At 37.9% G+C, this 27,236-nt stretch overlaps 7 protein-coding genes across 9 annotated transcripts in view; 4 read left to right on the forward strand and 3 right to left on the reverse strand.

Annotated features, from left to right (window-relative positions):
• Nucleotides 1–220, reverse strand: part of LOC118746594 (iduronate 2-sulfatase) — a 9,108-nt gene extending 8,888 nt beyond the window's left edge. Inside the window, exon 1 of the mRNA XM_036480434.1 lies at nucleotides 85–220. The gene's annotated coding sequence lies outside the window, so the exon portion shown is untranslated. The remainder of the gene's footprint in view (nucleotides 1–84) is intronic.
• Nucleotides 1–1,076, forward strand: part of LOC118746598 (ADP-ribose pyrophosphatase, mitochondrial) — a 7,253-nt gene extending 6,177 nt beyond the window's left edge. The window contains exons 2-4 of the mRNA XM_036480439.1: nucleotides 22–452; nucleotides 519–655; nucleotides 729–1,076. Of these exons, the coding sequence (XP_036336332.1) occupies nucleotides 22–452; nucleotides 519–655; nucleotides 729–1,003 (843 nt within the window). The 3' untranslated portion in view covers nucleotides 1,004–1,076. The remainder of the gene's footprint in view (nucleotides 1–21; nucleotides 453–518; nucleotides 656–728) is intronic.
• An 83-nt stretch (nucleotides 1,077–1,159) lies between these two features.
• Nucleotides 1,160–13,709, forward strand: LOC118746593 (protein arginine N-methyltransferase 7). 3 transcript variants are annotated; one of them, XM_036480433.1, is made up of 4 exons: nucleotides 1,160–2,951; nucleotides 3,009–3,163; nucleotides 3,768–4,142; nucleotides 10,758–10,841. In XM_036480433.1, exons 1-3 carry the CDS (start codon nucleotides 1,257–1,259, stop codon nucleotides 4,030–4,032), a joined length of 2,115 nt encoding a protein of 704 aa, XP_036336326.1. In that variant the 5' UTR covers nucleotides 1,160–1,256; the 3' UTR covers nucleotides 4,033–4,142; nucleotides 10,758–10,841. The 3 variants fall into 3 exon arrangements, with proteins under 3 accessions (XP_036336326.1, XP_036336325.1, XP_036336324.1); XM_036480432.1 differs by lacking the exon at nucleotides 10,758–10,841 and adding an exon at nucleotides 13,621–13,709 and having other exon boundaries at nucleotides 1,160–3,163; XM_036480431.1 differs by having other exon boundaries at nucleotides 1,160–3,163.
• On the reverse strand, nucleotides 4,179–6,221 carry LOC118746595 (tektin-B1). Its single transcript, XM_036480436.1, has 4 exons — nucleotides 5,689–6,221; nucleotides 5,202–5,633; nucleotides 4,806–5,028; nucleotides 4,179–4,728 (listed from the first exon to the last, which is right to left on the reverse strand). Exons 1-4 carry the CDS (start codon nucleotides 5,898–5,900, stop codon nucleotides 4,294–4,296), a joined length of 1,302 nt encoding a protein of 433 aa, XP_036336329.1. The 5' UTR covers nucleotides 5,901–6,221; the 3' UTR covers nucleotides 4,179–4,293.
• Nucleotides 10,970–15,189, forward strand: LOC118746599 (ubiquitin-conjugating enzyme E2 variant 2). The gene is made up of 4 exons (XM_036480440.1): nucleotides 10,970–11,084; nucleotides 13,621–13,763; nucleotides 13,820–13,945; nucleotides 14,030–15,189. The coding sequence occupies exons 1-4, from the start codon at nucleotides 11,066–11,068 to the stop codon at nucleotides 14,168–14,170; spliced, it is 429 nt and encodes a 142-aa protein (XP_036336333.1). The 5' UTR covers nucleotides 10,970–11,065; the 3' UTR covers nucleotides 14,171–15,189.
• A 1,754-nt stretch (nucleotides 15,190–16,943) lies between these two features.
• On the reverse strand, nucleotides 16,944–19,116 carry LOC118746597 (cytochrome c1, heme protein, mitochondrial). Its single transcript, XM_036480438.1, has 6 exons — nucleotides 18,962–19,116; nucleotides 18,498–18,545; nucleotides 18,067–18,215; nucleotides 17,861–17,993; nucleotides 17,492–17,785; nucleotides 16,944–17,432 (listed from the first exon to the last, which is right to left on the reverse strand). Exons 1-6 carry the CDS (start codon nucleotides 19,112–19,114, stop codon nucleotides 17,205–17,207), a joined length of 1,005 nt encoding a protein of 334 aa, XP_036336331.1. The 5' UTR covers nucleotides 19,115–19,116; the 3' UTR covers nucleotides 16,944–17,204.
• A 1,674-nt stretch (nucleotides 19,117–20,790) lies between these two features.
• LOC118747016 (protein nutcracker) lies at nucleotides 20,791–24,840 on the forward strand. Its single transcript, XM_036481008.1, has 2 exons — nucleotides 20,791–20,884; nucleotides 23,989–24,840. Exon 2 carries the CDS (start codon nucleotides 24,006–24,008, stop codon nucleotides 24,720–24,722), a length of 717 nt encoding a protein of 238 aa, XP_036336901.1. The 5' UTR covers nucleotides 20,791–20,884; nucleotides 23,989–24,005; the 3' UTR covers nucleotides 24,723–24,840.
• Nucleotides 24,841–27,236: the final 2,396 nt, after the last annotated feature.

Genomic DNA, 27,236 nt, shown 5'->3' on the forward strand with positions numbered 1-27,236 from the left:
CCCAAAAAAAAAAAAAAAAAGATGGCAGCAACAATTCTAAAACCCGGCACTTTTAAGCATATTACGTGTCGGAATAATATTTACCCAAAAAGTACAGTGAAACGCTTTATCGTGCCAGATGAATTCGTCTATTGGTCGGTAGACTATAGCAAATATACGCCTCCAATTTATACTGCGCCACACATCAATGGACAACCTTGGGCTGATGCGGACATCGGATGTGCGGACTTTCAAGTGAAATGGAATGAGCTAGATGGCGCTGTAAATCGGATCTCGTTTAACGGCATTTATAAAATTGAAAATGGATATCCGATAAATCCGATTGGGCGTACTGGCCTGCGCGGGCGTGGATTACTGGGTCGTTGGGGCCCAAACCATGCTGCCGATCCGGTAGTAACTCGCTGGAAGCGGGATGCTGATGGAAATGTGATACGGAATAGTGAAACCAAAAAGTACTTGTTTTTAAATACACTTATTAAAATGTTCTTCTAATGTTATATTCTACGATTTGATTACAGAAGTATTTTGCAAATGGTAGCAATTCAACGTCATGACAATAAAATGTGGGCCATACCAGGCGGAATGGTGGATCCGGGCGAAAAGGTTAGCGTAACACTTAAACGCGAATTCATGGAAGAAGCTTTGGATAGCTTTGGTTAGTAAGATTTCTGAAGGAGACATTTGTGCATAGCAAATTGACACTTTTTTTTGTTTTGTTTTTAATGCAGATAACCAAAAGATGATAGAGGAGTTCTTCGCAAAAGGGGTAGAGATCTATAAAGGATATGTGGATGACTTCCGAAATACAGATAATGCTTGGATTGAAACAGTGGCGTACAATTTCCACGATGAAGATGGAACTCAGGTGGGAAAATTGATGCTCTCAGCAGGGGATGATGCCGCCAATGTTAAGTGGCTGGACACAGACAGTAGCATACAACTGCACGCCAATCATGTTGACATAGTAAAACAGGTTATAGAGCGTTTGAACGCACATTGGTAGAATGTTAGTTTATCATTTGTTTGAAAAAAAGCGCCGCTATAAAAATTTTTCGCAGAAAATGGATAAAAGTTAACTTTTTTGTTTTTCTCTTTCACGAACCAAAAACTTGGCATCACTTGCAACGCTGATAAATGCCGAAAGGTGTCAGTTTTGCAGGTTTTTTATTGTTGCTGTGCTTTTGTTGCAAATCAGCTGTTTACTAGTACAAATTTCTTTTATTTTACGATTGGAGTAGGTGAAGTTTTGTGGTTCCATGCGGTTAAAGTTATTGCAAAATATATACAGAACATTCCGCAACCCTCGTAATCCTATGGCAATTTTTACGCAAGTGGTTAATCCGTTGACTGGCCAAAATGAATGGGCTGTACAGAGCGATGACTACGATTACCAAATGGAGCTAACATGTACCGGCTTTGGAGATATGTTGCACGATAGGGAACGCAATCAAAAATACTTTTCAGCATTGCGAAAGGCCATCGCGCGCATGCACGCCGATGGACGTGAAGTCCACGTGTTGGATATTGGCACTGGTACAGGTATTCTTTCCATGATGGCTTCAAGTGCTGGTGCTGACTCAGTTACAGCGTGTGAAGCATTTACGCCTATGGCAAATTGTGCGGAGCGCATATTAGCAGCTAATGGGTTTGGTGATAAGGTGCGCTTGGTGAAGAAACGCTCAACTGAAATGCGTATTGGTGAAGATATGCCGCAGAGGGCAAATCTATTAGTTGCTGAACTATTGGATACAGAGTTGATAGGCGAGGGAGCAATCAGTATATACAACCACGCGCACGACGAATTGTTAACGGACGATGTCGTTTGCATTCCCGCACGGGCAACATGCTACGCGCAAGTGGTGCAATCGCCACTTGCCGCCCAATGGAACACAATGAAAATTCTTGCCGATTTAGATGGAAATATATTGCTGAAACCACCAGAAGAAGTATTGCAATGCAAGGGCGAAGCAGCGGTGCATGACGTCCAGCTTTCTCAATTAGGTCTAGAACACTTTAGACTTCTAACCAAACCAAAGGAAATATTTGTTTTTGATTTTAGCCAAAAGTTAAAAAGGCCTACTGAAAGACAGCAATTACTAGAAATGGACGCACTGCAAGCGGGTTCAACAGATTTAGTATTCTATTGGTGGGATATACAAATGTATGCAGATGATATGATGACTTTGAGTTGCGCTCCATATTGGGCACATTTCGATTGGAAAAAACCAAAAGATGTTCTACCATGGCGAGATCATTGGATGCAGGCAATCTATTATATACCAAAGCCTTTACATATTTCCACCGCTGGTGGGAAATTTATGCTCAATTGTAACCATGATGAATACTCTCTTTGGTTTGACATGCAAAGCACACCGAGCGAAGTTTTAAAGGCCGTTCCACGACATGCATGTACTTGCGGTTTACATTTCTCTTATCCCCGTTCACGTATTGGCCAACTAAATCAGTCCATACGTAATAAAAAGTATCTTAACTATCTAGAACAGAATTTGAGCAAAGATTCACACGTACTGTGCCTTGGCGATGGATGTATTTTGGGTTTAGCTATAGCTAAAATGGGAGTCTCTTCTGTAATACTGTGTGAAAAGCAAACATTTTCCAAACGATTCATGGATTCTGTACAGAAAAGCAATAAAATTGAAAACGTGGAATTTGTCGACAATATAGAGAAGCTCGATCAGTCGAAATTGTCAAATCTGACGCATATTTTCGCTGAGCCATACTTCCTTAACGCTATTCTACCCTGGGATAATTTTCGCTTCAGTGAACTTTTACAAAGCCTCTTAGACAAATTACCACCAACAGTGAAAATAGCACCACATTCAGCTAAAATATTTGCAGTACCGGTTGAATTCACCGACCTTCATAAAATACGTACGCCTGTGAAGCAATGTGAAGGCTTTGACTTGGGAATATTCGACCAAATGGTTAAGGTAAGAGCTAACATTTTAAAACAAATACATCTAATAGCACGCACAATCTATTTAAAGCAAGCAAGATCAGTACTACCAGATAAAGGAGTTGAAGCGCAACCGCTTTGGGAGTATCCCTGCAAAGCTTTAGCTACACCTCAGGAAATTTTACATGTTACTTTCAGCGATTTTAACGCGGAGTGCTCCACAAGTGGAACGATGAAAATAGAAAGGTGAGCTAGCTCTATACATATGTATCAACAGATACATACGGTGAACCAAATGAAAACTGTGACGCGACATTTTAGCATTCTCTTAAGTTTATTTATTGATTATTATTTTGGAAGTATAGCTGATTTCTTAACAAACACTATAAGTACAAATCCAAATTTCAGACTTTGTGTAAAAGTTATGAAAATTAAGACAAAACTTGTTTGCAGTTTTGTAGCCCATTATTTAAGTATAATAAACTCTTACCTCTTATCTAACACCGCCTTTAAAAAGGTTGCCAAAAACCAAGGGTAAATCTTAGCTACTTCGAATTTGCAGTTTGCAAAATTATTTTCAAAAGATGCTGAATAAAAAGTTACAAATTTTGTTGGAATTTTGCAGAATTTTCATCACTTTTGCACAAGGTCTGAAATTTGGATTTGTATGGTGTTGGTTAAGAAATCAGCTATATGTACTTTCATAAACAATAAATAAACTAAAGAAAAATAGACAATACTCATAGTTCCGCCATGGCTAAAACTTGCTAAACTCTCGCGTCCCGGGTTATATTTGTTTCACTGTATGTGTGTACATCGAAAACTCTGATAAGCAATATTTACCTTTTAGTGATGGATCTTTGAATGGTATCGCATTTTGGGTGGAATGGAATATCGATGGCGGAACTAGTCCTAAGTCCGTTGTAAGCACTGGCCCTGTTGAATCAATCGTGCCAGGAAAATTTATTAAATGGGATATGTTTGTACGACAAGGTGTTCAATTATTTGAAGAAAGTCATACAGTGCTTAACGCGAAGAATAGTGTGCAATGGATATTGCAGTACAAACCAAAGCCGACCAAAATAGAAATTGATGTACATGTGAAATTTCCCTAATCGTATTAAAATTTTTGAATACGTTACAACCTGGATATAAGCAACCCAGAGGGACAAATTGGCGATATATGCGCCCGGCTATTAAATTTAGATCTTAAAAAAAGGATAGCGTAAGTTTAACTGTAAATTTAAATTCTCATTTTACGTTTTATATTTTTATTTAATTTGCAAAAGCATACATAGAGTAAAAATATGCATACAAACGTTTATAGTATATTGTTCGCAATACGAGAAAAGAAGCTATGCAAACGCAAAGAACACTTAATTTTTTGGTATTTCCTTTTCCATTTTCGTTAGTACTATGTTGCGATCAGTCTGAGCGCTCGGTGATTGCTGTTTTTGACTAAATTCACCACCTTTCAAACGTTGGCGCAAATCTAAAGCGCGAATATCAGTCATAAGGGAATGTTGTTTGTTCTCCAAATCAACATCGATTTTTTGTGCATGTTCCTCCAGTAGGTTATAATTTGCCTTAGTCTCGTCGATTCTGTCCATCAAACGACGTCGTATGTCTCGAAGCTTTTGTACTTCTAAACAAAGTTGGTCATGAGCCTCATCCAAGCACAATTCCATGCCAGAACGTTGTGCGCGATTCTCCAAACGTGTTTCAGCAAGTTTCAGTGCATCGGCTTTGTCTCGCAAAGCCTGCTCCAGTGTTTTTATTTCACAAACTGTCTTCTCCATTTCTTCTTTCATCTGAAAGTGTAAGAACGCGTAAATTTTTTTTTTTAAATTAAATGCATATTTTTCCTATTTTTAGCATCAAAATATACTTTCATTTGCTGCCATTCAAGCTCGTTTCGGGCACGTTGCGTCTCAAAGATACGCTTGCGTATGGCATGCTCCGCTCGGTCCTGCTGCGATAATAGCATATTGCGTGCCTTCTCACGACAGACAAATAAGGTTTCCCGTATAGCGTATGTATCGGCCAGTTCGTTTTCAGCAAGTTGCTTTATATTTTTGGTGTGCTCCAGCCATCCTTGATAGGTAGAACAACTGTAGAGTACGCAAAAAAATAACTGATAATCTTCGCTATCGACTGAAATTCTAAAACAGGGCGAAACATGCGTTCCTTGGAACCTCAAGGCATGGTAATTTTGTTTAATTTAACTTAAGTAGAACTTAACTACCTAACATAAGATTAAATTAAGCAAACTTGCGTTGTTTACTTTTTAGGATTACGCAATGGATCAGGTTTGTAGGTGATATTTGCAGCAAACTTGTTCAAGTCCAGCTGCGCTACGTCCACTACCTCAGCTTCAGCTTTATTTTCGACCTCTAAACCGAGTTTGAATTTAACTTCCTCCAAACGATTGAGTTTTTCCCAAGCCTTCTGACATTGATCGGCAAGAAGTCGTTGATTATTCTCGATTACCGCCAATTCATTTTTAATCTCCGTATCTGCATCGTCATAAGTCAATTCAGAGCCTAAGCGACAATCGCGCATTGTAAGGCATTCACCAACAACACTAATGGGTGTCTGCATAGCTTCTAGTTCTCGTTCTGTTGAAGCTTTCTCCTCCTCCAGCATTTTCACTTCCTTCACAATGCGATCCAGTGTTCTAGCGACAGTTTCGCGCCAGCGCGCTAACTCTGCAATACTAAAAAAACACTTACGAAAAAATTTAGCACTTAACCAAGTTCATACATATTTACCGTTCCGCTAATGCCTCATTAGTTTCATAATTGATCCAGTCGGCCTCGATGCGCGTTTCATTGCGCAAGTTACGTGAACATTGACGGATATCGAAAGCATCACCACGCCTTGCATCCGCAACGTTACGTAGTTGATTCACGCGTGCATTCCAATCGGATAATGCCAAATGCGGCACCGGCTTTTCCCATGTTATAACGGTATTATGGGCCATAGCAATTATGTATGGAAATTGATAGAATTTTTTAAATATTTATATGTATTTATTTATTCTTCTACGAAATTTGTTATCTATTTAAACTTCAATTTAGCTTCGTTCTCGATAAACTGAAAAATCGTTTTGAAATTGCTTTGGTTATATTCGAAATACATACATATATATGTATGTAAAATGGAACATAAAAGTGGAGAATTACTTCGGTATAGGAATGTCTGAAGTGGTCTGAAGTAAACTAATGAGTGTACAACGCTTGTTTGTTAAACAAACTTGATATTGGTATCCGGTGGATACCCATTATGCGCAGTGTATTGGTGGTTGTCGTGGCAGCCTTTAATATTAGCTGAGTTAACAGTCAAGTCTACGTAACCGGAACAACAGAGATTTATGTATAATGTGTAATTAGTTTACAAGGACGCGGTTCCGACTCACATCGGCCAACCACTGGACGCCAGACTGACGACCATTCCCCGATAGCCCGTTCTAAGTACCGGAATGACTCGGGCTGTTGTTTGCGCGACCTAAAGATCGCATTCAGATCGGCGAAACCCATCAATCATTTTACGTTCATGGAGCAATACCTTGCAACTGAATTGCTCCGCATCCTTCTTCTCCAGGCGGGCATTAAGACCAACCCCGGACCAGAAACATACTTCTGCTGCGTTTGCTTGATACGACTCCACCCGAACTCCACTTCGGTTAGGTGCAACTCTTGCAACGGATGGAGTCATTCAAGAACCTGTTCTGGCCTGAGGACTCACAGGGAGTGGACCACAAGCTTTGTGGCCTCCCTGTCTATAAGCCAAACGGCACCATCCGCCTCCACGGCTACCCATGTTACCGCGCCCCCTGCTGCAGAGCACCGCCGTCGCAGACAATATCGCACCCACTGCAGCCACCCACCATCAGGAAGCAACAGCAAATGCGATGGGCGCAACAGGCCTAAGGTAGACCCCACACATCCCTCACCCTCCGTATCGTGACCAGCCTCCCAAGGCATACGAAACTCTTACAACTGAACTGCAACGGACTCTACAGCCAGATTGAAGAGATAGCAGTCTTCAGTCAACCTCATATCTCTCATCATCCCTGATGTGTGGGAGAGTTGTCCCACTGCTAAAACCGGGGAAACCCGCCCACAAAGGAGACTTATCGCCCGATAAAGCTCCTTTCCCCGGTCGCAAAGACACTAGAGACCCTGCTACTACCGTACTTCACCCACCACCTGACCTCTGAGAAGCATCAGCATAGTAGCCTCGCATGGGTAACGCCCATGGGCTTTATTTCCTAAAGCCCGCGGGCTTTATTGCCTTTTGCCGGTGGGAATTATTTTCCTTTCGATATGGCAATAACGCCTGCGGACTTCATTTCCTAAAAAATGAAATGAGAGCCTGTTGGCGCTCAACCGCGGCGGTCCGCGCTTTATTTCTCTTTTTTGGGAATTAAAGCCCATGGGCGTTATTTCCGCGGGCCTTATTGCACTCCACCGGCTCGGACTTGTCAAAGGCATTTGACCCTGTCTGTCATTCCACGCTACTAGAAGACATAGAGGCTTCCTCTCTCCCACAGGGACACAAACGGTGCTCGGCGAATTATATGAGTGGTAGACAGTCGTCAGTAATCTTCCGAGATCAAACCTCGAAACCTTGAAGAATAAAACAAGGGGTTCCACAAGGTGGTGTCGCTTCCCCCTTACTGTTCAACTTCTACATATCGAGGCTTCCCCAGCCACCTGAGCAAGTTTCCCTGATCTCATTCGCTGACGACTGCTTGATATTTGCGTCTCGGAATGGAGTTGACCTCTGCTCAAAAGTAAACGGCTTTCTCTCCAGCCTTTCTCGCTTCTTGCAAGGAACTGAACAATCTCCCCAACGAGATCAACGGCGACCCTCTTCACCACCTGGACGAAGGAGGTCAGGCTTCAATTAGCTATTCACGTCGATAGCACATCATTACCGACAGTGAACAATTCAAAAATTGTATGGATCACCTATGATAGCCTGCTCTCCTTCTCAGAGCCGCAACAAGGTCTTCAAGTCGCTCGCCAGCAGCATCTGGGGAAAATACAAAGAAACGTTGCTAGCAACATAGTTGGGACGCAGTGGACGCAGCTACAGACTTTTCAGAACGTCGGACAGCGACAGGGTGCCTTCTGATGTCGTCTGAGCACCACCTACACAGCGAGGCTTAAGTGCTTCCCATAAGGGAGCACAACAAAGTGCTCTGTAAGCAGTTTATGGTGGGGTGTCACAGAAGTGAACACCCTAACAGACCCTTGCTAGAGGAGGAGCCTCCGCCCAGGCACGTAAGGGGGCACCTATTCATTTATAAGGACGCGGTCCAGACATATATAGACCAACCACTAGACCCGACGACGTACCGGCGAGCGATCAACAGCATTCCATGCAGTCGGTCACCACCTACTCGGCCTATGAATGCCGTGATCGGAGCCCAATCACCACCTGTTGCAGAAACGGAGCATCAACTGCCAAGAGACCCGCGTTACCCTGGCCCAGTTACGGTCTGGTTACTGTAGCCGCCTCAACAGCTACCTGTCCAGACTCCACGCCAATGTCCCCAATCAGTCTCCGGTATGTGGAGACTCCCCGCTCGATACCAACCACCTCTTCTCATGCCAGCTCAATCCCACTCAACTAACACACCTCTCCCTTTGGTCCGACCCTATTAAAACTGCCCGTTTCCTAGGCCTACCGTTAGATGAGCTTGACGACAATGATTGAGGGATGTACCGAAATAGGCGGGGCTTAGTAGTGCCCTACAACAACAATAACAACAACAACGTACCGACGAGCATTCCCACAACAGCTGGTTCTACGTACCGGAATGACACGGATTTTACCCAACCAAGGGCTGTTGTTTCGGGGATCTAACCCCGTTTAAGTCGGCGAAATCCATCAAACGTTGTTCCATTTAGGGGATAGTACTGCTGCGTATTCTTTTGCTCAGGGCGGGCATAGAGTCAAACCCAGGGCCAGAAATATACACCACAATAGGCCAACTTAGCCCTGGATATTGCAGCTGGCTATACTCGTACCTGAGCAGAATGAATGAAGATGTGCCCAACCAGTGCCCGGCATGCGGAGAGTCACCACATGATGAACGGGACCTCTTCGCATGCCTCCAAAATCCCACCCAGCTAATGCCCCTGTACCTATGGGCAGACCCTTTAGAAGTTGTGCACTTCCTGAGGCACCTCATTATTATATTCATATTAAGATTTTTGTATTGCAATCGACATTTCGTCGATTGTTCTTCATTGTTCGTCAATTTTTAACGTTTGTTCCTACGCCAAACATTTATAATTAATTTTTACATTTTACAGTTCCTGCATTTAGCACCCCAGTTGTAAGAATTTCATTATTTTCTATTGTTAACTGCGATAAATCGTTTGTTCGTCGTTTTTTCATCCCTAAAATCGAGCAAAAGCCGTTAATAAATTCATCATTTTCACTTTACGTTAAACATTACCTTAAACGTTTAAACAATAATTGGAATAGGGGCCGTTCAGCTAAAAGCGTGTGCGTGGACTGCCCCCTTTTCCTGATTTTAAGTGCATTTTTTTTTTTTGGTGCAAATTTGCAAGGGCGGTGTTAAGGGGGGTTAAACGTGGGATTTTCAACATTTTTAAAAACTTATATTTCGAAAACTATTGAACCAATTTTAAAACTATGGACACAGATGGAAAGGTGATTGAAGGACCTTTCATTCGATATATATTTATGTATATAATGTATACATATTTCTAGGAAAAGTACGTAATTATGACAATTTTTTTTTAATATATGTTTTTCGTAAAAGTACGTAATTAACTGCAATACCAAATATGATTATCTGAAAGAGCACAAAAATATATTTAATTTTATATTTGATTTGTAACTAAAAGAATTCTTCTGCACATTATATTTGTATAAATATATATTAAAACACCGTTTTATATGAAAAAAAGCGCCGCAGGCGAAAATTGGGAATAAAAAATCGCGAGATTTTGTAATGTTTAACTTAAAGTGAAACTTAAAAAAATAATTATAAATTTTTGGCTAACGAACAAACGTTAAAAATGCACGAACATTAAAGAACAATCGACGAACTATCGATTGCAATACAAAAATCTTAATATTTTCACAAATGGGGTGCCAACGTCGGTTGGGTGATTTTGAGTGGTCAACTTGTGGTTCTAGGAATGGCTCTACTTTTATCTGCCAATCTACTCATGACAGTAAAACTATGGTATGGCAACCCTAAATGATAAAGCAACGAAAAATTTTGCAGTTCATTTAAAGATTTTGTGCTATTTCATATTTGTTGTAAAAGTTTAAAATTTGCTAGTTTATGTACTGGCAACTTTGTTGTGTCATTGCTAATGCAGTGATGCCAACCCAAAGGAGAATTCCCGAACTTTAGTGGTATTTGAATTTCTCGGGGGAATCGGGGAACGACTTTAAATATTGGGGAATTCAATATACAAACGATTTTGATTAGAACATTCCTATTGAGGACAAAATTGCATTTATAAATTACAGACTGTGATAATAATATTATATTTTTTATCACGGGTTAACATGAAACATTACGTAATTGCCTCGTGCAACCGTGTGGGTATTAAAGAAATTGCAACTGTGCATAGCGACATTGTTCATGTTTTCGTTTGACACCCTCTTTTCTCGTTTGGTTTTCGCCACCAAGCCGTCGTATTAGAATTTTATATTATAAACACGAAATGATAAAAGAACTATCCCTATTACATACCTATGTCACAAATAATAATATTTGTTGTTTTTTTTTAATAAAAAATTAACGATAAGTGCTTTAAATATGCAGCTAAATACATTTTAGGCGAACGTCATGTATAGATGAATTTTTTCAAGAATTTTGGGGAACTAGCCTCAGGGGAGCTGGCATCCCTGGTACTAATCAAGCGAACTACGTAAGTGTGAAAGAAATAACCCATTGGTGTAAAACTACACACCCGGAATTATTGCCATTATCAAAGCGAATGAGCAAGCGAGAAAAGCAGAATCGATGAGTGGTGCCACTTAGCGCGACATTGCTGCAAATATTCGATGACGACGAGAAGAAAAAAATTAACGACGAGAAAAAGGCAAAGAGCGAAGAAGGTGGAACAAAAATAGCAAAAGTCCACAATGGCGAGCACCGGTGTTGGTAAGAAAAATTTCGTGAAAAATTTAAAAAATCGCGTATTATTGTGCATTAAAAGTATTTAAAAGTGGCTTGTGCAAATGTTGAATCCGTCGTATTGTGCGGGAAAGAGGCTTTATTGGAGTCTTTGTAAAACATGTGACGTGCCATAGAGAACCGAGGAAGCTTTGCAAGTTTTTTTTTTCTTGGTTCGATTTTTGATTTTTCACGTTTCCACTCGCTGACAGCAATAAGAAGCATGAAATGTGAAGCACTTAAAAGCAGTAAAATGCACTGTTGATGACGGAAAATAAAATCGTCTTGGCCCGATATTCAGTGCAAGTATTCACATATTTAGTGGATATATATTTGCGCTGACCATTCCAGCCGGTCCACTCGTCATAGTCAGGAGCGTGTAGAGACAAAAAAATTAGCATGGATGGGGGGTTAAAAAAAATCAAGAAACCAATAATTATTATGCATACCTAGGCCGATTGATGTCAATCGGCATGATCATTATACAATTTTAAATAAATCCTAATCCAAACTTGTATATGCACTTTAATCAGCTCATTAAACTCAATGACTTGACTTTTTCATTACCCTTTTGCGGTTTTAATTCTCCTCTTAGTTCCTCCAGCCTTTAGTTCCGGTTGATGGGCCAATTTTTCCTATGTTGCTTGTATTATTGCACCACTTTCCTCATGCCACATACCAAGGGTCGTATTTAATTAGATTAGAAATTGAAATGTTTCCATTAAAAAAAAAAAAAAAACATATGCAGACGGTATTTCGGTCAATTCGTTGGTTCTCCTGCCATCTGCTGTATGGGTAGGTAGTCATAACTCGAAACGCCCAAGCACTTTTATAAATTGTAAATATATTATCTGCTAGTACTGTATTAGTTATGCCGCCAACGTAAATAAAATGCGTAGATAAGAGACCCGCAAGCTGTGCTGTAAAAAGTATTTTGGAGTGGTATTGATTCTGAATATCCCAAAGTTATGATAACTATGTTTTTTTTTCGTCCTATGCATATTGCATTAATATTTTTTGATTTTGTGTATGTACATATACACCCAGCACCCCGCTCCTTCAGCCTGTTACACCCATTGCTTTTACAATCAATGTTTTCCTACTGCTAATTTTAATGACTCATTGACAATCGCGTGAACATCACACCTTGTGAATAAATAAATTTTGTAGTTGGTAGAAATGTGGCGTATTAGCAAACTTTTCTCCTGACGAATTTAACATTAAAACTAACAAATCTCGCAAATTAGCAATATTATCTAGATCATGTAAAGAATAAGGATAATAATTGTTGTTTTAGTCGATTTAAGATCAAAAAATGATTCCACTTTATCATTTTAAACCCACAATAAGACTTATGCATTCGACTTAGTGCTTTCGATCTCTTAACAGTCGAATCCACCTTACCAAGCTGGGGTGGGGAAACCAAGTGAAAAGCACACAGACCGCAAATATCAAAAAATGGTAAACAACTTTGCGTGAATGGCTAACCTTGGTTTATTTCTGCCTTGAGAAAGCTTTTATGCTTACATTCCTCGACTATGGCGGACTGCCATATCAGCAGGTGTACTACCAATCGGCAGATTTACTGGGGAATGTAGTCCTTGTACGTGAATGACGCCCCTGTCCCTATAGACAGACCCTGTGGAAGTCGCACACTTCCTGGGGCTCCCCCTAGCTGAAATGGACGACAACGTTGACTGATGAACCGACCAGAGCGGGGCTTAGTAGCCGCTACAACAGCAGCAACAACCACGCCCTTACAAATCTAAAAGTAACGTAGTGCTATAACAACAACAATCTTAGTTGTAACATTTTCAAATAGAGAATCCCTGCAATATCAGCAGTTTTTTTCTAATAGTAGTAGGCGCCCAGGCAGAGACGACCCTCCAGGTGCTACTATGCCATACAGCGTTCATTTAGCCCATTTTAGGCTCTACTAAGCACTTAGCAAAATGTCGGGGAAATATAACTGCTTGGAAATCGTATTGACTCATCGCAAATAATCTTAAAACAGGTATAATTGTAATTTTCCCGTTAGAGACAATATATCAAAAAAAAAAATGTTTGCATTACATGGAGATTAATCCTGCCAAATGATTTATGCAAAGAAAATCAACTTAATTTATTTGATTTGTGTCTCTTTTGAAGAGAGTTCCGATATAGTGTGAAATCCTACTTCGTGCCAACGCACTACGAAGCACTTTCTTATTTGAGGAGTAGACATTCGACTAAGTTACATCATTTGGCCAAACCCGCAAACTTCTAAAATTATATTTGTTATAATTTAGGCCCGGCTATTCTATTCTCAAAGTTTGTCTTTTTTGTTTTGTTTTTTTTTTTGCAAAAGTTATGCTTAAATAATGCTAGGTATGGTATAGACGAGGGAAAAACAAATGTGGGTGCTCATCGACTTTTAAAAAAGGTACACTGCAAAGATAACGAAACGTTGGGGTTTTATGCATATCAATAGTGGTTGTTTCCGAGAGATTGTTGTACTGATTTTATAATTTTCCCTATTTTTCAGTGGTTCCGCGAAACTTTCGCTTGCTAGAAGAGTTGGATCAAGGCCAAAAAGGTGTAGGCGATGGTACAATTTCCTGGGGTCTCGAAAACGACGATGACATGACACTAACACACTGGATTGGCATGATAATAGGCCCTCCCAGAGTAAGTATCTGATATTTGTCAGCACCATGATAAAAACTCTCATGTTATCCCAACAGACTCCTTATGAAAATAGAATGTATTCGCTGAAAATTGAATGCGGCGATAGATATCCAGATGAACCGCCTGCAATACGGTTTTTAACAAGAATTAATATAAACTGCATTAATCAGAGCAATGGTGTGGTAAGTGTGTCGATTATTTACAAATTGATAAACAAAATTTTGCATCTAACTTAATGAAAGCAATACTATATATATATATATTAGGTTGATCATAGATTAGTGCCCATGTTATCCAGATGGAATCGGGAATACACTATAAAGTCAATGCTCCAAGAAATTCGAAGAATCATGACTTGCAAAGAAAATCTTAAATTGGCGCAACCACCAGAAGGCAGTGTTTTTTAGTTGATCACCTCAATTGTCTTTAATGACAATTCAGCAACAGTTGCCGCTACTGCCGTCGCCACTGCTGCTGCTATTGCCCTGCAGTTGCTGTCATCAATGTTGCCGAAAAACGAAGTCATAAATCTTCAACGTAAACGTCGTCGCCGTTGTATAAGTCGCCACCACTTGAACGTCTTCTCGTATGAGAACGTGTTATTATTATTATCATTCTCTTAAATTTAATTAATCAAGTTGAACCGTAAAAAGGAAACATCAAAGAAATAAAGTAACGAAAATAGTAATAATAATAATAAGTGGATGAAGTTGAAACAAATAATAAGTAACAAGAAGAAGGGAATCTAAGATAAAAATAACCACACATAAGCAAGTGAAACTTCAGGTGTACTCTTGAATAGCTTAGAAGGCTAAAGAAAGAACTACAGTAGTGACGGAACAGTAACTTACGAATTCATTAACACCATTTACACTAGAAACATACACACACGCCTAAAATAAACACACGGCCGAAAGAAAACTTGCATAACATAATTAAGATTATAAGCGCATTAAATATTTATTAATTAATGAAATATTAACTTGAACAATAGATGCAGAGGAAAAGCGTAATATATTCTATGTGCTGCTAAGTAATTATGCAAAGTTAAAGTAAAGAAATAAAGTAGCAACAGATGTTAACATTCAGCCGCTTGTAAGCGTGCATTTATATGAAGCTTCTAACATTGAAATCGAAAGATTTAAGCACCAAACAGCGAAAACAAAATACATCTATGGAGCGACACGAACAGCAGGCAATTTCTCGATGAGGCGGCTAAGCTGCTGCATTTAAAATTGTTTATATTTTTAGTTTTTTTTTTTCAATTCAACTTGCGAGTTTTTTCTATTAAAAAGACCATTTTGTTGCTCATTAGAAATATTGATGTTCCAAAATTTATAATTTTTCTCAAGTTGGATCAATTGTGTTTTTCGTTGTTGTTTTCTTTCAAATCCTTTAACATTTGGTTTGTGGCAACAAACATAAAACTGGTTAGAAGTTATAGCTTTTTAAAGAAGCGTGAAGTGAATGCATAAGAATGTACATTCGCATTTGGCTTCTGGTTAAAATAAGTAAAATTCCATTTTCTTTTTGATTCTTTCCTTAATTACTATAAATAAAATAAATTTAAAACGTAAATAAATGCATTAAAAACCAAAAATCTAAAAATAATTCAAAAATTTATGCGTTGTTTCATACGATAATTTGGCTGATGGCTTATTCTTCTACGATTCAATGTTTTTTTCAATTTCACCTCGGAAGTAATATCGGCTTATCAACAATTAAAATAAAGTTAATAGTTGCTCCCTTTGTTAAAAAATAAAACTTTTTCAAAACCGGTTAAAGGGAAGGCACCAGTACTAGGGCTGGCATTTCGAGATATTTTAAACAGTATTTGAAAGGAATCTATCGAGTTGCAAAATAAATATAGTTCATATAATAGAATACTTCAGTAATATACAAACAATTGTTAATTTTTATACTCGGAATATCCGGATATATATACACTATTAGATTATCCGGATAGAGCTCCCAGCCCTATGCAGTACCATCAGCAACCTGGTTGCTAAATTCATCTTTTTTCTACCATACAGGTTACGATAATGTTTGCGCATAGCTATCGAAATTAGAGCAGCGTATGGCTCTATACGGTACATGAAGTCCACCCTACCAGTACCTCTTAGAATGATGTTGCAATAAGGCAATACAAATAAAAACGATTGAACACCCAATTGCTTAGGTATCCCTTTAATGACTTTAGCCCTAATGATTTTCTTTTGAGAAATCGTTGAGAGAAGTCTTTTTGACCTTGAAAACAAGTAAATATCTTCAGGGAGCAGCTGATGGCAGCTTACGAGAAACGGTTCTTGACATTTATGAAAACTGGACGCCAATAATCGCTTGTTGTCGCAAGTGGAACATTATTGTGGAACTTTACCCTCCGAGGGCAAAATGAAATCCTCGCAGTGGTCTGAAGAATCGAAATGCCTCTATGAACTTTATAGGTAATCCTGTGGAGTCGTTATTTTTACGTGGCTAACGCCTGCCGCTTCAAGGGCAGTTTTTATGACCCTGAGTATTCTTGGAATATTATTTTTGCTAAAAATTACTGGTTCTTGGAGGATGTATTAAGGATATGGTTAGAACGAGTAAACTAATGCTAGGATTCTGCTATCTCATCAGGATAAACTGAAAACTTGAAAATAAATATCTGCTATTCAAACGAGATAGTCGTGATCTCGAACTGTTGAAAAGTATGTAATTTTAATACTTACAAATCGTTACCTTGATATAGGGAGGCCCTAATTCATATTCACTTGAAATTCAGCTCGGCATAAAAGTCGGGAGATTACACATCATCGAATTTAAAATCCACTACTACATAAAAAATTAAAAAAAAAAAATCGCAACTGAAAAACTTTAGTTTTTCTAAAGTTGTATAACTACTCTGTAAAGAAACAAAAATTTTAGATAGGGCCGTTCTATATTGAGGTAACGTAATGCAAACTACACTAAGATGAAATGCCTTAGGGCCAGCATTCCAGTGCCAGTTTAAACTTACGATTAAATGAACTGTGTGCCCGGCCGCTACCACAACAACAAATGTTTAAACTAAGTTTAAATCACAACCTGCACTGGAAAACTGGCTATTAGACATGCACTTAAATTATTTTTTTAAGGAAATCAATAAAAAAATTCCCTAAATGAAAGCGAGCGATTAAATAAACAAAAACAATCGAGTTCTTTAGTATCTTTAGCATTTTATTTGTAGGTCTATTTGTTTCTTTTAATCATTACGTTAAATGTAATCTTTAGTTTAAATTGTAACAATTTTCTAAGTTGTTTTGGGAGTTCTGCCAATAATACCCTCCCCGCAGTGAAGTTTTGCGCTTTCTTCGGCTGATGGCGGTGCTTTAGTCGGTATGCATAATTCGTTTACATAAATTTTCTTGATGTTTTAATGCTTCAATTTGTTTTCATAGCAAGCCCTTTTCAGCATACTTATTTATCCTTTGGCGTAAAAACAATCTTCCTAGATTTCAAAGTCGACCACTTGTGTCTCTTAATATAGTATGTAATTATAGCCAAGAAGGCAAGGATACCAAATGCCTTAATTGTAAGTTGCTTGCGGTCATCATGTTCTGGCTCAGATGTCCATTTAAGGAACGTAGCTACATCCTTGGCCAATTGACTCGTTGTTGGTGGTGTACCATCAGAGTATTCAATTACCTTTAAGCAGATAGAGACATTTAAATAGGATTCCATATCGATATATGTAAAAATATTACCTCATTGTATAGCACTTGAGCCATGGAAATAGCACCGCCTGGGAAGTACGGGTTAAAGTACTGCCCTTCGCGCAACACCACACCAGCTGGAGCATCGCAGTAGCCGGTAAGCAGCGAAAATACGTAATCTTCACCTCCTTTACGTGCTGATACAATGTAACTTAAATCTGGTGGGTAAGCACCGTTGTTTGCAGCGCGAGCAGCCTCTTCGTTCGGATATGGCGAAGGGAAATAGTCCGAGAGTTTGCCCGGACGGTCGAAGTAGTTTCCGGTATCGTCAGGACCATCTCTTACCTTATGTATAAGAGAAATGTTATAGCATATATACATACATATGTTTACAATTAATTATTAAGTGTCAGGCTATACCGTTATTTGTTCTGCTTCTGCCTTAGCTTCGGCTTCGGTGTGGGAAACCCCAACCAAATTACGGTAGGCAATATAATGCATAGAGTGACAAGCGGAGCAAACTTGCTTGTACACTTCGTAGCCACGGCGGATACTGTAATGCAATAAAATTTAATAATTTGGTTTTTAGAATTACTTATTAGTATTTTAGAATTTTGTTTTCTCACCCTTGATGATCCAGTGAGGAAATGATGCCCTTATGACTCCATGGCATAGCTGGTGGATGGACTTCTGTACCAGAAGCTTCAACCGAGTTCTCCAGAGCAAAAAGCAGAGCTCCCAAGCCCCCGGTGACGGCACCAACCGCCGCTATGAGCTGTGTGTGAATTAAAATGCCACACAAAAATTTTGCATGAGTTTCCGTAATTTACAAATATCTATTAAATATTGTTTATTTGAGTGTTATTTCTTCACAATCACTCCACCACCACCCACTTCACCCTAGATTACATTGAGGTTATGTTTAATTTTTCATTATGAAATATAGCAAGAATAAACACTTGATAATTTTCGCCAACCAAACAACACACACCTTAGCCATTTAAGTATTTTTTAAGGGTATCTTGCTGATGTATAAACATAACTCAGTTATACAAACCTTCTTTTGTCCATTTGTCCAGGCTTTAGTGGTAGACAGCTGTTTGGCCTGAAAAGAAGAACACATTTTGAACAAATTATTACCATAGTTAAAAATTCGCAAATAAATTATTGCTATAGGTTTAATAAATATAGAATTTCAGAGGAACATATGAGGTAATTGCTCTTATGTAGCACTCTACTATCACCACTACTTTGCCTCGTTATGTAAGCAGCGTAAGAAAACTCTCTAGCTTTTAAAACTGAAATAAAAAGATATATAACGAGCACAACATGCATAAATTTACGCTATAGTGCAAAGATTGCACTTTATTTAGTACATTTCGAAGAGGATTAAGTAATTTCACTTAAAACTTTTAATATTTTAACACTCAAAAATTGCGGGTCCGGGGTAAATCTATGGGAATTGCTGTATTGTAAAATTTGGAGTTTTCAAATAAAAGGCTGGTAAATATAATTAAGTACCTGTTGGAGATTAACTCCAGTCGAAGTTCCTAATAATTTGGAGCCAAAGATTCTTCCTAGATTGGCCGCCATCGTGGCTAGTGGAGGTACAACACGACTTTTTGAAGGATGAAAGAAAATTCGAAACAGTCCAATTGACAAACACCCATACATGCACCATTCATTATCGCACACATGTAAAGGTCATATACATACACGGATTTTATTCTTCTCGTTCCTTTCGATGACATTTCTTCATTTCTTTTTCACTCCATTTCCAATTTGACGGCTATTAGGGTAGTAGAAAAATAATTCATTATTTTATTTGCATTGCCTTTGCAATTCCAAGCGTCCTGCGCATAAAGGCTTCGCCAGATAAGTTCTTTTCCGAAGCGCAGACTGAGATCGAACTTGGCATAAATGCAGTGTGGTTCCAAAACTCAAATAAAAAAATAGGGTTCGATAGAGATGATCATTTAATAGGAAATTAGATTCCCTTTAATTTGGTATACGTACTTTATATATATGTTGTATAGTTCTTACAAAAATCGAATTAATGTAAAATAATTATAGAAAAAAGTTTACAAACCCTAAGTGTGGCGAATTTTATTCTTGGTGTGACAGTTCGAATTTCTCGTTCCTTTTGAAGACATTTCTTCATTGTAAAATATATTATATAATATTGAAAACAATTGAAAAATAATTAGGGGATTCCCTTAAACTCGCAAAGTCTTAAACCTTGTAAAACTAGTAAGCTTACGAGGCTTTTATGGGAACGCCCCCTTTGTGAAAAGGTGTAAATAAGGGCGTAAAGTGGCTGTTTGACTGATCAATCAGGATTTTGTGAAGCAATTTTTGTTTCGTAGTATTTTCCATAACATCCCGCCATCTTGTCTCTATCACTCTTAGCTAAAATACAATTAAAAATGCAGAAAACCTAAGTCAATACAGTAAGTGGATGAAATTCATTCGTTTTATTCGCGTATTGTTTTCTTCATTTATTTTCATTATTTTGTCATACATTTTAGTATAAAAACTTCGGCCCCTCGGCAATACTGAAGTTTACGAGGTCGTTTGCGCATCAACTTTGCCTCATAAATTTACGAGGGGATCGTAAATAAAGCTCCATACAAATTTTGATAGTTCTTATACGAGGCTCGTAAATTTACGAGCTTTACGAGGTTTACGAGACTTTTATAAGTTTAAGGGAAGACCCCTATTCTATCGGTCTTGCTACCGCCTGAAGCTCGGAACACTTTGACGACAACAAGCGATAAGCAGCATCTCTCAAATTTTAAATACACACGTTCTTACGGACACAATTATTTTGACGACAGCACGACATCTTGGCTGCAGGACTGCAATTGTCGACGTCGCCAAATTAAATCTATTTCTAATTTTGCCGGCGACAATGAGTAGATGTAGTGCTGCAACATTAAATTGTCGCAAAATTAATCACAATTTCTTGATTGTTCATGTTTTTCTTATTTACTTAAATAAAAATACACAATTTGTGAAATAAATATACCAAAATGTCAAACTTTAAAATCAGCTGTTTGCTATGTCGCTGAGGTCTTCAAAATGTTTAAGAAGCTGGCTTCAAGGCGACATTTGTCGACAAAATGATGTCGCTGTCGTTACGTCGTGAAGTTGCAGTCGTCAAAGTGTTCCGAGCTTGACCGTGACGAAGACGTTGCTTCTCTCTCTTTGAATCCACAGCAAACTTGATATGAGTTTACGTATTTCTACGGTATGCTACGTACACGTTCGTGGGTAACCGCACTCTAAACACTACTGAAATGATTGTCAAAATCATGCTGTCAAATAGAAAAAAGAAAACACGCAAATGAGATGAGATCTTTGTGCGCTTGAATATTTTGTTTCTTTTAAGCAGATTTTCAATTAATAATTTGCTAATACGTGAAAAACTGTTCACGGAAAAAGGTAATATCTTCATACTTAAAATCAAATGATAAAAACGCACAGCGCGTAAGCTACACATGAGTGTGAGCGGCTATCGAAAGATGGGAGCTGCAAAGTTTAGTGTTCTAACTTCATAGCTATGCATTTGTGAAATTTGTTTGTTTATACATTCATATACATAATTATTATATTAGGCGTTTGCATTTGCATATGTAAGTACTTGTGTTAATGCACTAGAAATATATATGTATCTTTGTTCGTGAGTGTATTACGCATATAATTTTTACAAAAAGAATTCGGATTCATTTAATGTTATCGTTGGGGCTCCATGTAGTAATGTTCGATATTTATCGATTTAATTCATTGCATGTAAAATCGATATTGGGATATATCGGGCTGAACAATATCGATATCGGAAAAATCGATGTCGAAAATCCTACTCGCAATTGAATAGAATAGCCGTGTTTTATTTGTACAGAAATTTAAGCTATTAGCTTATTTTGTATGGAGGACTTACCCAACATAATTATATTGGCTTATGAAAAGCTATCTTGGCTTGTATATTGAACAAGAGGCATTGCCATTCAGCATCAGAAATTTTCTCCTTCAGCCAATCAGAAAGAGGCAAAAACTTACTTTGACACTATTTGCAGTCAAACAACTGTCAAAATTGGGCTAACATAGGAAATAAGCTGATTTCGTTTTATTTGACCAAAATTTAGCTATTTGCTTGTGATTTTAATATTAGACCTGCCTATCAAATCGCCTAATTGTGTTATTTCCATCTTGATATTTACCGAGGATTAAAACGGCATGCCGGTCGACTTAAGCGGTTTGTCAAACTTAAGAGCTAAATAAATCACACAAGCTGCCGATTGAACTTAGTATTTTCCCATGCACTTTTTTGAAGATGAAAAATAAATTTCAACTTAAATATCGATATTGCGGGTGAAGTATCGTTGTCTTCGACATATCGACCTTGGAATATCGATCTAAAAAATGGATTGCCTTGCCATGCAATATCGATATTCAGAATAATCGAAACGATATCGAACATCCTTAGCTCCATGGGCAGAGATGTTATTTACATCAGCTGACTAGGGATGTCAGCATTATTCAATAATTATTGGCAGCTGCGGTTTGACACTCCTTACAAAAGGTTGCATTTACGAAGGACAAAGAACTACGCAAATTAGGCAATCAGTAGTGAAATTTCTTTCGTAAATTCGAATATATTTGCAGGAAATTTAGCGGACACTTTTTGCGTATTTGTACAACGATTTTGAGGTGTAATTGTTAAGTATAATTTTTGTTTCTTTTTCTGAGTGGACAACAGAAAACAAAAATTAAGAGAAATTTCATCACATTTAATGATTGGGCCCATATATTTTTGCGAATTGTAGGCGTTATAGTGATTCAATCTTCTTCCCCATATTTTATATTTCTTCCCCATATATTATATTTAGGTTTTTCTAATGAAAGAAATCGGATGAAATTTAACGTTTACGCCCACAAAAGTGGAGGGCGTGGCAATTATCCCATCTTTACCATATTTCATAATTCTCTATCCCAAAGAAAAATTATAGCACATGTAAAGTTTCAGCGAAATCGGTGCACGCCAACCATTTTTTCCACCTGGCTCCATATAGTCGAAACACTGCATCGTAACGGAAACAGGCCACTAAGCAGAATACTTACGCATTACTATTACCATTGAAAGAATGCGCAAAGCAACCTCGCTAGTCTCTTTATTAAATTCTCTAAAGTTTCTTCCAAAAATTAGCTCTGATCCAATATTTTCGTGTGAAATCCTGTAAAAAGGTCAAACAGTAAAATTACTCTCTGAAGTGAGAGTAAAATGTGAGCAACAACCAAAAAGTACGGGAACAAACAAGCATTTTTCCTGTAAAAACTTCAAACAGCTTATCGCTTGACCCCTTTCATGATTTTACCAGAAAAAAAAGTTCTTGCAAGTTCATTCTTTACACAACTCTCCAAAAATTGCTCTCATTTACAGGATTTTGGAGTACGGGAAAATGTTTCCTGTTACTTCCTGCAAGTTTGTGTAAAAACCTGTATGTTCATGGAGTACTGGAACAGAGCTATAATAGTAACATTTGCAAAACAAACTTAGCGGCTCTCTGAAATATCTATGCGAATGCTTCGAATTTTTTCAGAGTGTATTCATACTTTTAATCAAGATCCGTCAGGTGCCTCGTCGTTAGAAATTCGCTAAATAAGCTTTACTCCATTCCAGTATAGTACCAAGAATAGAAGAAATAAGCAAAAATACAAACTAGGTGTCGGGGTTGTGCCAAATTCGGTGCCATCTCCTCTCTCCATTAAAGTAAACGTATTTCATGCTATATAATATCAGGGTTGCTTATGCAGTTAAGAAAAAAAAACTAATTAACCGAATATAGCGTTCTTTTGGAAGCCGAAAGAATAGGTATGTACATTAGGGTGTGTCAGCAAGAAAGTTGCGGTTTTTCCACCGGAAGTATGAAATGTATTATATATTTTAAAACTGCCGCTAAAATATTTGGGAAAAATATTAATATTTACGTGAGCTGGACCGAAACCAATTCTTTTGATTTTTTTGATCAAAAATCTAATTATTTTGATTCCGTCGATAAGTCTTTTAAAGATTTTTATGCAGACCATACCATGATAATAACATTACCAGGTAAAATCATTGATTGAAATCATACGTGTGTATGTATGTACATATTCTCATTTTCAATCTCAAACAACAATTGTGAACAATATAATTTTTTATGTTCAATTTTATATTATTCTGAAATGCTCGCAAACGTCAGAAAAAAAAATCATGGCCGACGACTTTAGTGAATGATTTTACCTTGTGATTTTTTAGAAAAAAAACATATTTTTAAAAGTTACTTTTGTTTATAAAAATCTCGTTTTTTGGATGTATTTTCAAATGGGTCCAGCTCACGTAAATCTTAATATTGCTACGAAATCTTTTGGCGGAACTATTAAAATGCTGTAATGCTAAATTTAATATATAGGGAGTAATGTATGTACATACATATGTACATTAAATTAAAATTTAAAATTCGATCAAACTGCAAAATAAACTTTCTCCCAACTATGTATTATTTCAAGTTCTCAACCAATCGATATGGAAATAAATAGGATGGATAATTCACGCAAACCAATGCTGGAGGGTCTGAAGGAGCTTTATCAGCTGCTAGATAAAAAGTCACTATCTCAGGCACACTTTCTCTTCCTGGCCGTTTATGTTGTCGCTCTACACACCGGATTTATACCACAGAATTTTTTTGTGAACCAATTAAAAAGTTTGTTTCCTTTGGAATCTTGGTCAACATTTCACAAGAAAAATGTGGAGATTTGTTGCAGTCAGCCGCCTACATATGAATACGATTCCCCGCATGAGACTTACTTCAATGAAAGATTCATCACAAATGTTAAAGCTGAACAAGATGATGCTTTGAAGTCTGTGCTTACGGCCATAGTGTCGGGCGATTTTATGATGATTACGCTAACACCACATCATTCCACAAAATTACTAGGCCGCAGCAGCTGTCTATCTATTGGCCGTTACGTAATATCGCATTCGGAGGGTCCCCGAACAGTGGAAGCATGTTATCAGAAGCTAGACCAATTGAAATTGCAATTGCGTAATGAAGTATTCATGCCAGTGCGCGGTGATCAGCTGTCATGTATAGGCGCTTTTCCACATCCAAGCTTAACTGGAATTCCACGTGAGCTTCGATTTCGGATATACGAGTATTTACTTGCAGCGAGACGTGTAAAACTTTTAAAAATAAATAAAACCTTACGCGCGGAAATTAATGGTTGGTTGGGAAATGAATAGATAGGTATGCCGCAGGGTTTATTTAACATTAAATAAAAAAATAACTTTTTTTTAAGAAAAGAATCAACATAAAAGAAATAAAGTCAGAAATAACTACAGCAAAGTAAAAGACTTTCAATTCAGTATGCTGGAATTAAATTCCCAGTTATTTACCATGCTATTTAATGGTAAATAAAACGAAAGATAAATATGTAGTTTTCAACAATGCCAGTACCTAATTAAATACATTTTACATACCGTTACCTTAATTCACAAAGGCCCTAATCAACACTTTTTTTCGAAACTGCGTTTTTCACAGATTTTGGTAGGATGTATTAAAATACACCTTCCAAAAAGTAAAGGTAATGATGCGCTATCGGAAATTTGACAAATTTTTCCAAAAAAAAATTATGTACGTTAAAGGAGTAGATACCATATTTTTGCAAAAACAATATCTTAACTCTTCACTTTTAAATTTGTGGTTTATCAAAAAGTTTGAGTGCAGTGTTGTTTTTGATATTCGTATACAAAAAAATAAAAGAAAATCAAATTATAAAAACTAATCTTGCAGTGGCTACTTTTGAAAATTGTTTGCGAAATTGTTAACTTGAAAGGTCTGAATTTCCGTACTGCAACCTTTGCAGTAATATAATTGTAAACAGCATTTTCTTTCCCCTTTTTAATGAGTTCTCTTCTCCAAGCGGTAAAAAGTTCCCTACATACAGTATTATTCTTTCGATCACAGAGGAGGCTGGGGGCTCGGGTTCGTGTTCTCCACTATTTTCAGTGTTGCCTCCATAATTTAAGTATGTTCTGGACATCGGTCACTAGACCGTCTTCATTGTTCCAACAGAAGAGTTCGCCTTGATCTTGAAACCTTCTGTAAGTCGCCTAACTCTCTGATAAAATTTGTGAGCGTTTTTCCTTTCGGCCAGCATTTCGAGCGCTTTGCATTCATGTATTTTGGCCTCGCTCTTCTTAATGTGGCAAATATATCTTGCTTCCCTCTTCAGTTGCCTATAACGGTCCCACATGGCTCGCGTTGCGCCCGATCGTAGCGGGTCCTGTAGGCGGCATCTTGTTTCTCTGCATTCCTCATCGGACCAGTTGTTCCTTCGGGATCGCTGCAATGAGCGGAAAGGTGCTCGCTGAGAACAGGTGCGAGAGTTGAGTGACGAAGCTACCTGAACCGGACGCTAAATAATCGTTTTTGGCACTCCAAGGTGAGTGCTGATCTAAAACGTTCCCCACATGCGTGGACTTCTCTAACCGGAACCATCCTTTAAGCTATGCCTAAATTTCAATTGCACATGGCATACGAGCATCTTTCTACAATTCTCAGACCTTCCGTCTACTAGGTTATGTGGTAATTATTATTCTTTGGTATACCTTATTGGTGTAATCTGTACAAAAATATGACCGAATAACCACTTACTGCGATTATCAGGAAGACGTGACTAGCATTTAATTGCTCTTAACTAAAGTGAGTTACTTTCTACAATATTTTATTTATTTTTTTTTTTGTTTAAAAGGCTTGTACATATTTGCTTACCGAAAATAACTACATAGCTTTTCAAAAAAACTTTACATTTGGTTTTGAGTTAAAAATTTCCATTTCTGACCTAATTCTCTCCGCACCTAAAGGAAGTTTTCCCATATGTACGTATGCATGAGTTTTCACTCAACCTTGATATAAAAAATTTCTAGGCAACAAAACAAAAAATCGTGCTTATCACTTGCATTTCACTCGATTATGAGAAAGCTTGTGGTAATTTGAATCATATATCATAATTTCCGGTCAAAATAATACCAACACGAGTACATGCACGAAGAGTCAAGTGAGCTTTGCTACGAAAGCACCAGTGTACGAGGAGAGAGGCAACCGGTATTGGCTTGATATTGGTGTGTCAGACAGTTCATTCACCCAAACAGTCAGTAGTCCAACATGCTTTGTTTTGTTTTGTCCCAAGAGCGCATCATTGTTCCCCATACATTGAATGTCAGTCCAAAAATTAGGTCCTTTGCTATTCTTCACATATTCTGTGCATCATTTGCAACCATATTCGTACATATGAATGTAGGTGAGCATGTGAACTTTAGTGAAATTGTGTTTGTATGTAGGTATGTGTATTGAAGTGCATTTAGGGGGAATTACAAATAACAATATTACAACAAAGCCTAAAAAGAAAAAATTGCTGTCTCATCCCATTGCTCAGGTGTGCATTTAAAGCGAAGTTTTGTCATCTAAAATATTTTGATGTGAGATGAAGTGTTTCATTTATAGCGTCGGCTAAAAATTTTTTAGATACGGACAACGGGGATTCTTTATAACCACGGCTACTGCAGATGACATATTCAGAGGCAGCAAAAGGTAGATATTTGCGCATCACTAAGTCACTTCACTCCAAGCTTTGCTGGAATCGAGAACAAAAAAATACAAAAGAGATGCAAATAACTAAAAGTGACCTCAAGGACATTCAAAAGTAACAACCGGCGAGGAAGATAGCCACTGATTTGTGAACTTCTGTAGACATA

Source organism: Rhagoletis pomonella, unplaced genomic scaffold, assembly GCF_013731165.1.
Source record: "Rhagoletis pomonella isolate Grant_MI unplaced genomic scaffold, Rhpom_1.0 Rhpom_scaffold_00011, whole genome shotgun sequence".
Taxonomy (NCBI): Eukaryota; Metazoa; Arthropoda; class Insecta; order Diptera; family Tephritidae; genus Rhagoletis; species Rhagoletis pomonella.